The following is a 16,806-nucleotide window of genomic DNA, read 5'->3' as shown; positions in this document are numbered from 1 at the left end:
AAAAAAAAAAACCGCATTGAATTTGTTCCACGAGTTATAAGTACACATATATCTAGATACCATCTTCTTAATATTTAGAACTGTTAAGTTGGACAAAAGACACTTCAAATTTCGAGCCCTGAGGATGGTGTAAAATAACACCGAAACGTTGACAATGATTTAAAATATAGTGTTCTTTTATTTATTGATCTTTATTCCACTAAAACCTCGATTTGGATAACTAACCAAGATCGCTAAACAGTGGAAACGTAATTGAAATTTTATTTTGAGTAAGTTGCTCAATTTGTTGGCCAAATTTAATTTATGTGTTGTAACCAATGCATCTAAGTCGGTTTATTGGGTTACAACAGATTGGTAAACACAAAACGACTTAAAAGTTACCCGACACCATCATTGAAAAAGAACAAAACCGAGGGTATTCCAAAGGGAATCCCTCCTCGACTTCCACTACTCAGCCTTAGAGACACAACTTTGCCGCGTATTTCTCGGGCCAGAGTCGCAAGAACCGTGTGCGCTAGTAGTTGATCATGCTGGAGATGGGGTTGAACCGCATTATCTTCGACAGCAGGATCCACAGGACGGACGTCATGACGCAGAGCATGACGCCGCCCCAGCCCAGGTCCAGCGACCAGGACGTGGTGAACACCCTGGCGGGGAGGAGGTCCTTGACGCCGCGGCTGCCCGTGGGGCTCACCACGCCGTCGACGGTGCCGTCCGAGTCGTGGGGTTTCGTGTGCAGCCGTTTGAAGTGGATGATGGTCAGCGTGAAGAGGGCGAACGACGCTGAAAAAAATTAGATAACGTTAATGGTGATGTTTTGAGTTCTGAAATTACGGAAGTAGATATGAGCTATTTTTTTTATTTTGCTCGTGGATTTATACAGGTTGTACAACTTTGAATGGAGATGTTTGTGTCCTCAGGTTTCATCGTGAAAATTGAATGTCTTTAACTTTTTTTTCGTATTTTTTCATACCCCGCCATTGGACAGATGTAATCTTCCATTTATACAGTGTAGGAAAGTGCCGATGGTCTATCACAAGTTACGTGAGAGCGATAAAGTAAGACATAGAAATCCATGCGATAGAGAAGGATGGCTATAATGAAGGCGTCCCATTCATAGACATACTGAATACTGATTCTGTCTGATCTGAGGACGACGACCGGTCGCTCAGTTAAAATTTGGGCCAATAGCATGCGCTCGTCTCCTACTTATTTGTGGAAGGGCGAAACAGGTGGTGACTATGAAACGCCTTCACTTTACCCATCCTTGTCTGTCACATGTATTTCTATGTCTTACTTTATCGCTCTCACGTAACTTGTGATAGACCATCGGCACTTTCCTACACTGTATAGAAAAAATTCAGTTAATTTTCAACTTAAAAGTCCAGAAAGTTCACTGATGAACATACAAGAGTTTTTTTATGTTCCCGATTCACTTTAAACAATTAAATTTACTTAATTTTGTGTTAATATGTTGTTGATTTTTCCTTTTCCATACTATTTTTACATTTATAACGGTGAAAATTGGATTTTTTTTGGGTTACGTTAATTTTTAACGTTTTTCGTCTGTAAAACATTATGACGCGCTATATTTTTTTACAAGAGGTGCCAGTACGTACCTGCTAATAGGTACATGACCCCTGTGACCAATACGGCGCTGATCTGGTGCTGGAAAACGCCGAAAGCCCCTATAAGGGCTGCGCTGCCTAGGATGATGAGGCACACCAAGGCGCAGGAGATGGACAGGTTCTGCATCCCTGTTGGAGAATATTAAATCAGTTGGTTTTAATTTCGATTCTGAATACTGGTATAAATGAGATAGATAAGGCACGATTTAAGAAAACCATGTAAAACCAATTTTTTCAAATTCCGGAGTAAAAATCGGGGTTCCCGCTTGAAAAAACGGTAGTTGACCTCCAAGTGACCTTGTAAATGACCTTCAATGTCAATTCCAAGGTCACAGTCAGTCACGGTGGCCTCCGATGACCCCAACCTTTAAAAAGGTCTTTTTCCTGATATCTCACTATCCTGAGAAGTTATTCAGGCGTATTCATACTTTTTGGACACCCTGTATAATAATAATAAGATACCTACCATGTAAAATTGAAAAAATTACTAGTGAGAAATTTAATGAGCGTATAGAAGTGGATTTTATAGAGTTTATTTTCTATTCGTAACGAAGATTTCACCCTCGAATTCGAACCTTGACAAAAAATCAATTCGAAGCGAAGAGCGGGCCGGATTCGATAGTAAATTTATTCCCTTATATTATAGCCGTTCTATATTTCACGATTTTGTTGTTTTGCCTTTCTATAAACGCGCCTCGAGACGTCTATAAGTTCTTGTTTTCCTCTCCGACATCCCTTGGGGGCCAGTATGCAGAGATTTGCATATAAATTATGAAATATGGCTTGTTTTCCTGGGGCTGTATTTCAGATATGCGCGCAGTGGCGGCTCGTGACATTGAGAATAGGTGAAGCATGTTCATTGATTGAGTAAAAAGAAAAAAAAGCGCCGCAAGCGAAAATTTTCGCGTTCGTGAGAAGGATTTTCATTTAGATTTTATAAAAAATTGAAATATTAGTTCGGCTTGTAAACTTCTGCGAACATTAACGCACACCATACATGTATGTTCCAAAGAAGCTTTGTGGTTACGACAGCCTGACGGCATACAGAAAGGTTTTTTTAAATAAACACTTATACTCCGAATACCATTCTTTCCGAAACTTCCGAACGTACACATTGTCTTTTGACTTCGCCTTTTTTCCATATCGAGAGAAGGCACAGATCTCTCTCAATTTGAAAAATCCTTTTTGTCCTCAATTTTCCATCCGGAAAATGGCGTTTCCAATGAAATACATACTGGATCATACATAGAAAACATTTCTACATTTATTATACAGAACAAATATTAACTAAGAACCGTTATAATCGTGCACTGGGCGACGCGTATCGTATAAACTGTTTAAAGGCAGACGATGGGCGATGCCAATGCTGTTTCAATTTCCGCGTCATTCGTTCCCCCACGCCGTAGTTTACTCCCGTGTTGGCCGCCTCATTGCCATGACAACCGCGTGCCGTAAACAACGCTTCGAAGAGAAGCGGAATACAGACTGATTTCGATCTGCGTCAGTTGCGTATACTATACGTTGTCGTTGTATGGTACGAGGTTGATGTTCGCGCTCAATGAAGGCAATGTTTTTTTAGAAGGCGTACACCGCGCAACTATTCTGTTTATTTCTGCGTATTAAACAAACAAACAATACATTTTCAATATGGAAGTATACCTAAATTATAAAATTTATATAAAATTGAAAATAATTTTAAATTGCACAACCAAACAGAAATTTTAGGTGAAGCGGTGCGTCGCTTACGTCATCTGACGAGCCGCCACTGTATGCGCGGTATTGAAATTTCCATAACAGGAGGATGTTTAGATGTCTAGATGGAATGTAATACTACACCGGGTGATCACGTGGTTACTCTGATTGGTTCAGCCAAAACATTTAATTCTTTTTGTATAAAATCCATTGTAAATATGAAAAAAGTCCACGTAAATTTCAAGTATATTTTACCGTACTATAAACCACAAGTACTTAGCGTAGGACGTATCGCGATGTATAGCAGAAAAAAAAATTAAAGGATCCGTCTCCATTTACCCCAATTAGGTTACTACGTCCTCTTCATCCCTTTTGTACCCCTATTTATACCGTAAATCGCGTTACGGTCGATCCCACCTAAGGTTGCCCGTACAATTTTGGAAGGGGGATTTTGTATACGTCGGTCGGTGTTGTGTGCGAAATAAAACGGTTTTCGATAAAATAGAGTTTACGACGTCAACGGCAGTTATCCTGTCTGCGTCCTTCGAAGGGGTCCTTAAAATGATCTCGAAACGACGTCTGCTCGACAATTGAAACGTACGAGGCAACAATGTAACCAAAAAAATAAAATACCGGAATATATGTGAGTATTGTTACTTTATAATTTTAAACGGGATGTATATACCAATTTGGAAAACCTGAAATTTATCAGATATGGAAGTATCGGGGAAATATTGTGAAAATTGTAAAATATTTATAAAATTTTTTCAAATGATCCTTCTGGATCTCATGTAACTGAGAATTAAATTCGCCACTACTACTAATTTGTTGTTGATTAGAGATCTTGGAAAGTATTATATGTATAGAAAAGCTGGTTCTTCTTACTTACTTACTTACTTACTTACGTACTTACTTACTTATTTACTTACTTACTTACTTACTTACTTACTTAGTTACTTACTTACTTATTTACTTACTTTCTTACTTATATGCTTTCTTTCTTTCTTACTTACTTACTTACGTACTTACTTACGTACTTATTTATTTACTTACTTATTTACTTACTTATTTACTTACTTATTTACTTACTTACTTACTTACTTACTTACTTACTTACTTACTTACTTACTTACTGACTTACTTACTTATTTACTTATTTACTTACTTTCTTACTTATATGCTTTCTTTCTTTCTTTCTTACTTACTTTTTTCTTTCTTACTTACTTTCTTACTTTCTTACTTACTTACTTACTTACTTACTTACTTACTTACTTACTTATTTACTTACTTTTTAATCGACCGAAATTAAAAATAATACAATTTTCAAAATATATGGAGATTTATAGCCCAAATTATAATAGCTTTCATTTAATTTCACAAAATTTAAATTTTCATATCAAAATAAAGTCAATATTAAAATAACCGAAATTGAAAAATGTCGCCTTTTGCCTTTTTTTAAATGTGGTTGTGGTTTTAGTTTTAACTGCAGTTTTTTTACATTTTTTAATATTATTATTTCATATTTAATACATATATTTTTTTTAATTTTAGTTGATTAAAATGATGCTATCTTCTTCTAAACCAAAAACTTCTTTGTTGTGAGACAAGCAAATTTAGAAGAAAAAGCTTTTTAAAAATCATAAATAAAAATGTTTCCTATTAGGTGAACAGTTTTGTAGTGGCCACTGTATAATTTGTGAAATAATTATACGTACTTTATTAAAAATTTACGTGGAATACATTAACAAAAAATTTAGAAAATGGTGATTGAAAAAAATAGATTTTATATCTTCACAAACTGTAATTTTTTTTAAATCTACCAGGAAATATTGGTCCAAATTTAATATACACCCCGTTTAAAAATTTTTAAACAGATAATTTATTTTATAAAACCCAGGTCTGTTCTAGATTCTTTCCAATTTTCATGTTTTTTATTAATATAATATTCAAACCACATTATAATTATTCGCGGAAGTAAAATTAGTATCAGATACTTACTATGTTGCCAGTCCGCCCTAGGTTCATACCCGCGTACTCCATCGATGCCTCCAGAGAGGTAATTTACGCAGGGTTGGACGGAGGGAAACCCTACTCTGCCGAGAAGGGATATTTCTTCGTCTGGAAAAAAAATAGCGGTGCGATATTTGTTCGCTTAGTTTTGAAACATAGGTATATGATTAACCATCACTAAAGGCTATTACGGGAGAATATCGCGTGACTGCGTCATCTGTTGGCTCTCTGGAAACGTCAAGAAATTCTGTCATAACGCCGTTATTAGTTGTGTAAAGCGATTTAGCGATTCGGGTAAAGCAAAGAAAATGAAACCAAACATCTAGCCATTATTGCGAGGGTGGAGAAAATGAGATTAACTGCTATGAGGCCCGTGTCAGGCTATCAAACCCTCGTCATATTTGTTTGATCAAAGTAGTTTGATGATGTCATTAAGTTACAATTTGAAAATTTACCAATTTCGATCAAACTAGTTTGATCAAAATCATACAATACATACAAGCATAAAATACTGTGTGTTACGTTTCATTGAAATTCATATAATTCAAAATAATATAAAATAACTTTTATCACATCTACATTGGCAGTTCCGTTACATCTTGTTATGTTATTAAGTGGGCATTACCAACAACGACCAAAAATAGCGGCTAGTTGCTTAAGTGTACCTCTGCTCTAGAGTTACACTGTAAATTTATTAAAACCAATTATAAAAAATTAAAAAATAATCCTATTTTGTGGCTTTTTTCTGTATAAAATTTCGCCTAATTTTATGTAAAACCGAATTAAACACACCGCCACTCCATTCCTGACCGAAGAATGAGGTTATTCGGTCATTAAATTTGAAAGGGAAATGAATTTAAATTGTCGGCTGTCTCGGAGGTATAATAAAATGCAGATTTTAATCAAACTAGCTGTGTTATTAAGACGCATTTTATGGGATTCCCTCCCTTCATAGTAATTTTGTACGGCACCTACTTAGTTTAATCCCAGACTTCATTGTATATTCATGTGTAACTGAGGCTTTGCAGAGCTATATTAAGAAGTGGGGTTCGAGAAAATGGCTCAGTGCTGCTGTTTTTTTAAATATCGTAAGATTCTATAAAAAATTCGATGATACCTGTCAGGCTGACGCAAAGTGTCCATATTCCTCCGTGCATGGGCACTAGGAACGCCATGGGTCTGTCCTTCATATCGTTGGTCGACACTCTAGCCACAGTTCTATCTAATAGCCACCTCAGTTTTACTGTCCCGTTAGCCAGAATGTCTAGACTTTCCTTATCCCAGGTCACTTCTTCCCAGTGGTCGGTCATAATGGCAGCGCACAGCATTCCCGTGGCACAGGTGGTCAGCACAAGAGTACCTGTAACAGTTTTGAATTAGTCTAGAGGAGAGGAATACTGTCTTTTAGATTATAATGATTGCAGCTTATCATTGACTAGGTTGTGTTAGTTTTTGGATCTAGAGATACTCGTTAAAACTAATTTCAATTAGTCTGGAAGGGAAAATTACTTCTACAGCATACAGTTTATCAAAAACTAGATTGTGGGAGTCAATTTTTCTATTTTTGGACTTAATAAGTCATCTACTTGGTATAGGTGATCAACACAAGAGTTCTTGAGAAAGTTTTTGATTAGTCTGGATAAGAGTACTACCTTTTTGGTACTGATACATCTAGGTTATCAAAAACTAGGTTGTAAGAGTCGGTTTTAGCTAGTCTTGGACTTAGAGAATTATTTCCGTGGTACACTTGGTCAATACAAGAGTGACTGCAATAGTTTTGCATTAGTCTAAAGTTGGTCTTTTTAATTCTAATAAAGGTTATCAAAAACCAGCTTGCGAGAGTCCGTTTTTGGTATTCTTTCATCTACAGAATCATCTGCATGGCACAGACTGTTGATACGAAATCTGTAATAGTTTTGTTAGTGCGGATAGGAAAAATACGCATGTTTGTCATTAAAAACTAACTCATGAGACTCAGTTTTTGGAGCTAGAGAATCATCTACATGGTGTGGCTTCGGTGGTTGCCCATACTCACCCAGGAGGAAGAACACGCTGGGGTGAACGCTGCAGTTCCAACCCGTCTCGTCCTCGGTCTCGGTGTTCTCCATCAGGGGGTCGTAGTCCACTATCAGGAGGTCGTACTCGTCGTGTTTCAGCTTGATGGCCTCGCCCACGAAGCGACAGAAGTAGCCTAGGGACTGAATCTTGACCTGGAGTTGTGAACGGTGTGGAAACGTTGTGGAATGGTGTGCGTTACTCAAGGCTTGAACCTGAATGTTGACGTTAGCCTGTGATAATAATACTTTATTAGAAAGAAATAAAAAACGGCAAAACTTACATTTTTCTTGCAAGAGTGACCAGAATGTTGCAAATAATGATTTAATTTTTCCTAATAATACTCGTAACTTGTCGAAAACAGTCCGCGACATCTTATTTTTTCAATAATTTGCGATTTCATACTTTTATGCCATAGAAAATTATTTTTTTTTTACAATTTATTCGTTCATAATTAGAAGCCTGTACATAGTGTTTATAACTATTTCTTAAGGCGTATTGCTACTTATTACGTTGTATTATTACATTTTAAAATGTATTATTAAATATACACACATAAATGTAAATTTACATTTGTAGTAAACTGTTTCGGGTTTGTATGTAAGGTGTAAAATGACCTGCTTAATATAATTTTACTTGAAAGAGCTAATTTTACATGTGAATATGTGACGTATTAAAATTACATATATATGTACATGTAAATTTACATTTAGAATTAACCGTTATTTTAATTATATGATATCAAACAGTTTTATATTTTAAATGATTTAACAAAAGTTTAAGAAAGTTAAAACGACTTGCTTACTGTAATTTTACTTGTGTAAGCTAATTTTACATGAATATATGGTGTAGAAAATAACAAGTATAAATGTAAATTTACATTTAAAATTAATCGTTAATTCAGTTACATGATTTCGTATAAATTTACGTTTTATATGTTTTAAGAAATGTACAGGAAATATAAAACGACTTGCTTACTGTAATTTTACTTGTGTAAGCTAATACTACGGGAATGTTTAGTGTAGAAAATTACAAATATGAATGTAAATTTACATTTAAAATTTACCATTAATTCAGTTATATGATTTCGTATACATTTACGGTTTATACGTTTTAACAAAACTGTAATTTTACTTGTGTAAGCTGATTTTACGTGAATATTTAGTGTAGAAAATTACAAATATGAATGTAAATTTACATTTAAAATTTACCATTAATTCAGTTATATGATTTCGTATACATTTACGGTTTATACGTTTTAACAAAAGTACAGGAAATATAAAACGACTTGCTTACTATAATTTTACTTGTGTAAGCTAATTTTACATGAATATATGGTGTAGAAAATTACAAGTATAAATGTAAATATACATTTAAAATTAACCGTTAATTCAGTTATATGATTTCGTATAAATTTACGTTTTATATGTTTTAAGAAATGTACAGGAAATATAAAGCGACTTGCTTACTGTAATTTTACTTGTGTAAGCTAATATTACGGGAATGTTTAGTGTAGATAATTACAAGTATAAATGTAAATTTACATTTTAAAATTAACCGTTAATCCAGTTATATGATTTCGTATAAATTTACGTTTTATATGTTTTAACAAAAGTACAGGAAATATAAAACGACTTGCTTACTGTAATTTTACTTGTGTAAGCTGACTTTACGTGAATATTTGGTGTAGAAAATTACAAATATAAATGTAAATTTACATTTAAAATTAACCGTTAATTCAGTTATATGATTTCGTATAAATTTACGTTTTATATGTTTTAACAAAAGTACAGGAAATATAAAACGACTTGTTTACTGTAATTTTACTTGTGTAAGCTGATTTTACGTGAATATTTGGTGTAGAAAATTACAAATATAAATGTAAATTTACATTTAAAATTAACCGTTAATTCAGATATATGATTTCGTATAAATTTACGTTTTATATGTTTTAACAAAAGGACAGGATATATAAAACGTCTTGTTTAATGTAATTTTGTAAATTTACGGTTAACCGTTATAAGTTTACATTTTAAATGATTTGTAAAGTGCAAAAATTCAAGTAAATGTAATTTTACATAAAATTTTTAATATTTATTAAAATATGTACCATATTACCATATGGAATTTCACCGCGTGCTATTCGGATTTATGTCGCGATTCTATCATATCAGTCACATATGTTACTCACCTTTCCAGCGGCGATATATCTTTCTAGTATTGGGGTTTTCAACTTTCCCAGCCTCTTGTTCGTATCTCCTGCTCCTCAATTTCTCATACCGTAACGTTTGCCGTCGGGTTTTCCGCTAAAGTCCCATTTATCCTCCCAAACAACTTTCCCAACTCCTTTCAACCAGGGACAGGGAGTTGATGGTTCGGTTAATCCTCGAGGTCCTCTTTAAAAATGTATCCCTTAATCGGTGCCGCTAAACGGGTCTGAAACTGGGATTAGAAACGTGGTAGTTTTAAGTAGTATACAGGGTCCGCTGCCAAAAATTTTTTAGCTTTTTCATACATTTTTGGACACGAAACGAATAAAATCGTTATCACTTTTTTACCATGAAAGTACAACTCTTAAGGAAAAAAATGAGCCTTGATTCGTTTCTCTACGACTATTTGTCGAGCAAAAAGAGTCGATTTTCGAGATGACCTTTTTTTTCGAAAAATCGATAAAACTAAAAATTTTTTAATATTTTTTAATTTAAAAAAAGGCACTTTTTTTGCTTGTCTAGGGCTACATTTACAGCAAGTAACAAGTTTCAAAACCTTAATTTGCAAGAGATACAGCAAAAACAAAAAAAGTCGATTGTTGACGGTTTTTTCGATATCTCTCGAAAAGTAATATAGCAATTGATATATTTAAAAATACGAATCGATAGGTTTTTTTAATAGCTACAACATTCTCATTTAACTTTTTTTATTTGAGTTCAAGTTTTTTTTTTAGCGAAAAATCGTTTTTTTCCTTTTTTTGATTTTTTTTTTTTACTTTGGCGTTTATACACCACAGGGAAAAACCCCTTTCTTAGAATTGTTTTTTCCTATATCACCACATTTTTTGTTTCCAGGTGGCATTTTTTGTAAGCTCTTATTATTATTATTAAGCTCTACCTATTGATCGGACAATATTTTGAATGTTCCGTTGTACACGTATGTATGTGTAGAAATCGAAAATATCTGTCATAGTCTTTCAGATTTTTTTGAAAAATGCATGATTAACATTTCGATTTTATAGTTTACTACATTTACAACAACTTTTTTAAGGCCATTTTTGCTCATCCATAATAAATGTATTGCAACGTTTCGTCTTTCAGCAAGCATCATCAACTTTAATATAAACGTATATTATTTTTCCGGAAATGACGTATATATTGCTGTTTAGTGACGTTTTGGACTGGAACGCTCATATTCAATGTTATTTTTCTTCAATGATAGTTAGTTTTTCAATCTCATTTAATTTTATATTTCAAAACTTTCCTAAATTTGCAAAATATGAAATGTCAAAATCCCCGAATAAAATTTTTTGGATACTACCATTTTTTTTAGGTTTAAAAAACTTTCTTAATAAAATATAAACAAATCTCAACGAAATTGAATTGTATACTCGTATTAGAATAAAATCTACAAAAATCGAGAAAAAAATGATCAAGTTATTGGAATATCATTATTGTAAGTTTTGTCATAATACATGTTATGATTTTGTTATGTATTAATTCGTATTTTATAAATTTATTTTGAATATATGTCCTATAAAATTGTAGAGTACCACCAAAATAAGACTGGCAATGAGTTTTCTAGTCTTTTCTAAATATTTTGCTCGGAAGAAAATGAACAAAGGAAACGATAAAATCGAAATCTGAAGAATTGCGGAAACTCAAAATTAGGTAATTTTGCTCCAACTTAGCTATTCTTCCATCTCTGACTGTTTCCGAAGTTGCAATGTTGCCATATCATTCTTATTCAATTTTAAAGTCCCTATAAAGCAAAAGTTATCGACCTATACATCAAATAAAAAATCTCCATGGCCTATTCGATGACTTAATTATTATAGACGTCGTTAAAGAAAAAATCCGATGGAAAATAAACTTTCAGCCTCTATTTTGTTATCAGCAATTGTTTTTTTTATTTAAGAGTTAGTTCAGAAGGCCTTGGTCAAGTTCTACATACTTGATATTTTTTTTGTTCAGGTACTTGATTATTTTACACAGGGTGATGAAAATTATTGTCGAATTTGCTTAACTTTGAACCGCCAAAACTTGGTTTTTCTAAACGAATCACTCCGTATATTTATTCAAAAACTTGTAGAATTTTACCTTATATCTATCCATATACCCTAAACCTATCTGTAGCAGCATTTGAATACGTTTTTTTTTCCATTATAGGAGGACCTTTTTTCTAAGATTTTTTAAGTTGTAGAATAGCGACGAACAAAAAAGTTATGAACAAGTTTCTAGTCTAAAAAGAGGCATTCCCATTAATGTTCTCACACGAATTTCATTCCTTTAAACGTCTTTATCGCAATCGATCAAATCGCGTACAGCGTTCCTTATTCAGTTAACAGGTCAGGGTCGAGCCCTTCATTGAAGGTATTTGCCCTTAGTCGCTTTTCCACGTGGACTGCAATTCTCTGCGCGGTGATTTCTCCGGTTAGACCTTACCTCTGGGGCAGAATCTGTTAGTAATTTATTCGTCAAATATCAGTTTGGAAAATTTGTATCGAACATATTTTTTATGCAGATATTTAAACTGGTAAGCTTGGAAAGCTTCATCGATTTAATCTTATAGCTTCGAAACAATCTTACGGTAATTTCTAGTTTATCATCGGTATAGGGGGTCCGTTCCCTTCGTAAATAATGGGGGTTATGGGTGAGGCTAACGACCAGTTAATCTTAAACCGATAAGAACTAAAAGGCTTCTGCACAAAGTTACGCCAAGCTGGAATATCGTGTAATGAGTTGAGAGGCTCTTTCATCGATCTAGTTTTTATTTTTCTTTAGCCTCCAAAGGATATTTAAACCAAATCTTATAGGAAAAGCCTTTAGTATCAACAGCACCGTACTGTATCCTCTAGGACAATAAATTGGCCAATAGAACTGTTTCTATTTAAATTAATATATTTTTCATCCTTCATATATCTTTAATGTAACTAAATCTGCCCCCAGCATTAACCAAAATGGTCGCAGAGGGACGGAAACATGTCCTGTGTATTTATCTGCATTTGTAAAAATTTTTCTACAATTTCAGGCAATTTATCAAATTGATGTATTCGTACTACTTGCCTGCAACCTTTCCCATTTGAATATTTAAAGAAAAAGTGGCAACTTTCAAAATTTTCTCGGCGGCATGCAACATATTTCTATATTTTAAATTAAAATTTTAAATAAATATTAACATATTTTCTGTACAGTGGCAATAAGTTTCGTTTATCGGTTTTTTCCTTTTATTATCGGGTATTTTAATCAAAAGCTTTACTCCTGATTCATCTATCTATATCATTCAATTTAATTGATACCATTCATCACGTCAACATGCACCGGCAACACCCAATATTAAGGCAACCCAAAACGAAAAACTAATATCTAGATATTTTAAAATTTTCACATCTAAACGTTTCAAGTTGTTTATTTGGCAAAACCTGACAGCGAAGAAAAATGTAGCTTTTTGTAACTATTTGTACGGATGGTTTTTGTCAAAACAACAAAAATACAAGATATTTCTTTTTACTATATTAGATATATAAACAAAACCAACAGAATTCCGCCCTTAGGGAAGTAATGCCTCTCGTAATGGAAAAAAACTGGCAAGTGTAAACCCGAGTTATGATAATGGATTGTTAGAAGGGAGAGAAATGTCCCGTGGCAAGCAGAGACAGGCCGTTTGCGACTAGCAGGCTCTATTTGTGTTCAAATATTTTTCAAGTGTCGGATTCGCCATGACGTCTCGTATTTATTGTCCTCGAGTTCTTCAAGCGCGGATATTTTCGCGATATTTTAAGCTTAAAGTAGCCTTACACGTTAACGCATAAGGGGCTGTTGGGAATAAAATGATTTCCATGTTTTTCTCAAAATACAGTTGATATTTATTCAAGTACAAATTTGGACATTTCTGTCATTGCCGATTTAAAGATAATAATTAAGAAAAACCTTTTTCAAAGTAACTTGAACACTCTGTGTCTCTAATGAAAAAAACATTATATGAACTGTCCCAACTATTTTCTCAAAAGGAGCGCACACTCTAGTTTTTTTAAATGATATAAATGGGGACACTACACAGGGTACTGCTATTACTTCAGCATGGAGATAGAGCAAAAATGAGCAAAAAAGTTGTTTATTACAGGGGCGTAAGATTAACAGTTTTCAAAATACAGCGAGTATTAATATTGGGGAGTTTCATCACAACGTGACAACAGTGCTTAACCGAACGCTACACACGACGTGTGCATGCGACAGACTTGTCCTATGGAAAAAATGTAAACAACTATTATTGTGAAGCATTTAGTAAATTTTTTCCAGTTTTTAAATAAATAAAATAAAATGTATCGAATTTGTAGTACGAAGATAGTGTTGTGCTTAAATTTTAGCTCGAATTTTAGTAATTATGAATCTCTTAAAAGAGGAACTTAACTTTTAATCAAATTATGGATTTGAAAAATATGCAATTAAAGTACCCAAAGATCCACGTCATCCAAATAATCATACGTATTAAAAATAATTTAGGTACTACTTACCAAAAAGCAAAATTCAGTAATTTTTGAACGCACAAGTATAAAACAAAACTACAACATATGCTCAAAATGTCCACCATCATTTTCTGTGCACGCACGGCACCTTCGAATCCAAATATTCGCGCATTCGCTGGAAAACATCTCAAAAAAAGGAAATAGTGGAACGCAAAAAACACCGATACGGTCGAATTCCAGATACCAACTGAATTGTGTATAGGTAATTTTTTTCTCGGAAATGGTTGAGTTTAGGACCCATGTCATATAAGATTCTTTTGTTTATTTTAATATATTCTATCGTCTGTTAAAATTAAGGCAGTTGACCTTCTAACACCCTGTATATAAAGTTAATATAACTGGCATACTTATTTTGTGTAAGAATACCGTTAAAAATTTCAGTGCTTTTCGTTCTTAAATGAAAATAATGAACAATCTTTTAGCTTTAGTCAAATGAATTTGGTCAAATATCAGATTAGTTGGGAAGATTTTTTTTTCGAAAAGTGCCACTCATTCTTTATTAAAGTTATTGAAATGTTCACTTGTATATTCAGTTGGCAATATAATCAATAACTTCTAAACGCTTGTTTATTTTCATACAAAACAATGTATATATCGATTGCGTTAGAGAGAAAGAAAAAGCAACCAACAATAAGAGACTGGACTTAAAAAGATTCTGGGGATAATTAAAATAGATTTTTTCAATTTCGGATTTAGCCAGCCCTTGTAGAAACTCAACTGAACTTTATTGACGTCCGTATTTTTTTTTATTTTAGTTAAGATTGAGGTCTCGTCCGCGATTTCAACAGAGACGTCTACCGTTCAGAGTTTCTGAAAACTTTCGGTCGTGACTCGATTCCTTTAAAGTTCTAGAACTGATGGCGAAACTCCAGAATAACATGCATTTTTTTAACGAGACTTATTATTAAATCACTAAAACGTCTTCTATAAACAAAAACCACCACGTTAAGTTTATAATTTAATATGAAGAGAAAAAGAAATGTTCAAAGCTGTTTTTTTTCATAGCCTGCCTTAAGAACTACAAACAACGTTTCTGTGATTTTATTTTATTCTCGTTCCAATTTGAATCATTTTTGGTTTTAAGTTTTAACGACGTAAAAAGTTACATAGTTTTTTCAGTAAATTATACACGTGGATTCGTAAGCGGGCATGGTGTCGATCCATGAGGAATACCAACACATTTTCTTTGTAATCGGATTTTATTGAGCTTTTTTCCAACAAGTTGTTGCATGTGTTGTCACTTTTGAATCATTAATTAAAAGTGAACGATTCAAATACCACTAAAACGTGGTTGATGCGTAGTTGACTCTATATGGAATAGCGACTGCAATAATTATTTATTATGAGGCCAAATATCGATGTTTTCGAATGGCACACATATTTTTAAGTATCAACATTAATGTTTAATGTCCTGTATAATTTTATGTAGCGTATGAGTACGAATTTTGACGCACTTGTTTATAATTTCGATGTTTTTATACTCTTGCAGTGTTATAAATTCGAAATGGAAATTTAAAATCGATTTGTTCGCCTTACCTGCGTGTACTTTTTCCCCGATGTTTCAATATCTTCCTCGTCGGTCCTTAGGTCGGTCTTCGGGCCTACAAATTACTATCATGCTCGGTAAAAAATTACAAAAAATAAAGCACTGCGTTCTCTAATTGACCGTTGTAGCGTGTGAATCCTCTCAGACTACCACTAGGCGGTTTCAACGTGGGTGCGTCTGTTTTTTTTTCCTGTTGGATCGGACTGGCGCGTGCATGTGCGTGACGGCTCACGCTGGCCCCGCGGATATCTCACATTTCACCCCGAGCTCCACCGGGAGTTCCTGTTATCGCGCGCGACGACCTGCTATCTCGCCCGACCGCTGTGCTCTACTGGTTTGACGCGTTGCGTACCGGCGCCGCGGCGTCGATACCAGCGCCGCGACGCCGACGTCTCCGGGTCGCCGATCCGCGGGGCCTCCGAGTGTAAGTGACGGGCCCTCCGTTCGACGGCCTCGTAGTTTTCGATACTCAAATCATTTAGGAGAATGGTATTCAACCTTTTTTTTCCTTACCCTTCAAAAAGATGTTTATGTTGAAGTACATATAGTCCAGACGGTATCTGTTTCAAAAAGCCATATTTGGGTGAATCGTATATCCACGGAGATTTTTGGCTTTTTGGCTTTCAAATATCACTGGAAATGAAATTTTTTTTTATGCGCATAAAAAAAACGTGGGCTTCTTTTGGCGGCACAATATGTTAAAAAAATTCGAAAAATGTCATATTTTTCTTCCTATTTAATTATGTATCTTTTCAAGAGTTGATTTTAGGCGAAAATGGAAGAGGAAAAAAATTTTTGCAATTAAATTTTTTACAAAACATGTCTAGTTAAAAATCGAATGAATCATGATTATTATGGTAAAAATCGAAAAAATCGCAAAAATGGGATTAAAAAACAATACTTTTTAGGGACTTTTTTTTGGGGTATTTAATTTGGGTATAGGACCTTTATACTTGGCTAAAAAAAACTTCATGTTATGTAGAATTATCACACCAAATTTCATCAAAATCGGTTCGATAGATTTTGCTTAATAATTTTGCAATCCAGATTTTGAAAAAAAAAATTGCAAATTTTCAAAATTTTGCACAGCAAAAACCAAGGCCCTTAGATACTTGAAAATTTAATCACATATAGAAGGG

The 16,806-nt window shown here is 33.9% G+C and overlaps 2 protein-coding genes across 2 annotated transcripts in view; one reads left to right on the top strand and one right to left on the bottom strand.

Annotated features, from left to right (window-relative positions):
- The window catches only part of LOC108914132 (protein HGV2), a 33,872-nt gene that overhangs the window by 4,002 nt on the left and 13,064 nt on the right, over positions 1-16,806 (top strand). The gene's annotated exons all lie outside the window — the stretch shown is intronic.
- On the bottom strand, positions 207-9,627 carry LOC108914133. The gene is made up of 6 exons (XM_023455671.1): positions 9,577-9,627; positions 7,366-7,618; positions 6,448-6,690; positions 5,319-5,438; positions 1,620-1,757; positions 207-783 (listed from the first exon to the last, which is right to left on the bottom strand). Exons 2-6 carry the CDS (start codon positions 7,436-7,438, stop codon positions 515-517), a joined length of 843 nt encoding a protein of 280 aa, XP_023311439.1. The 5' UTR covers positions 7,439-7,618; positions 9,577-9,627; the 3' UTR covers positions 207-514.

This window comes from Anoplophora glabripennis, unplaced genomic scaffold (genome assembly GCF_000390285.2).
Source record: "Anoplophora glabripennis isolate ALB-LARVAE unplaced genomic scaffold, Agla_2.0 scaffold814, whole genome shotgun sequence".
In the NCBI taxonomy this organism is placed as follows: domain Eukaryota; kingdom Metazoa; phylum Arthropoda; class Insecta; order Coleoptera; family Cerambycidae; genus Anoplophora; species Anoplophora glabripennis.
This window is presented reverse-complemented; position numbering and strand designations above follow the sequence as displayed.

Coding starts and splice junctions, on each gene's coding strand:
- LOC108914133 (XM_023455671.1), bottom strand. CDS start 7,438: ATGGAGAACACCGAGACCGAGGACGAGACGGGTTGGAACTGCAGCGTT. Junction 6,691..7,365: donor CAGCGTGTTCTTCCTCCTGG/GTGAGTATGGGC, acceptor AAACTGTTACAG/GTACTCTTGTGCTGACCACC. Junction 784..1,619: donor GGTCATGTACCTATTAGCAG/GTACGTACTGGC, acceptor AATTTTTTTCAG/CGTCGTTCGCCCTCTTCACG.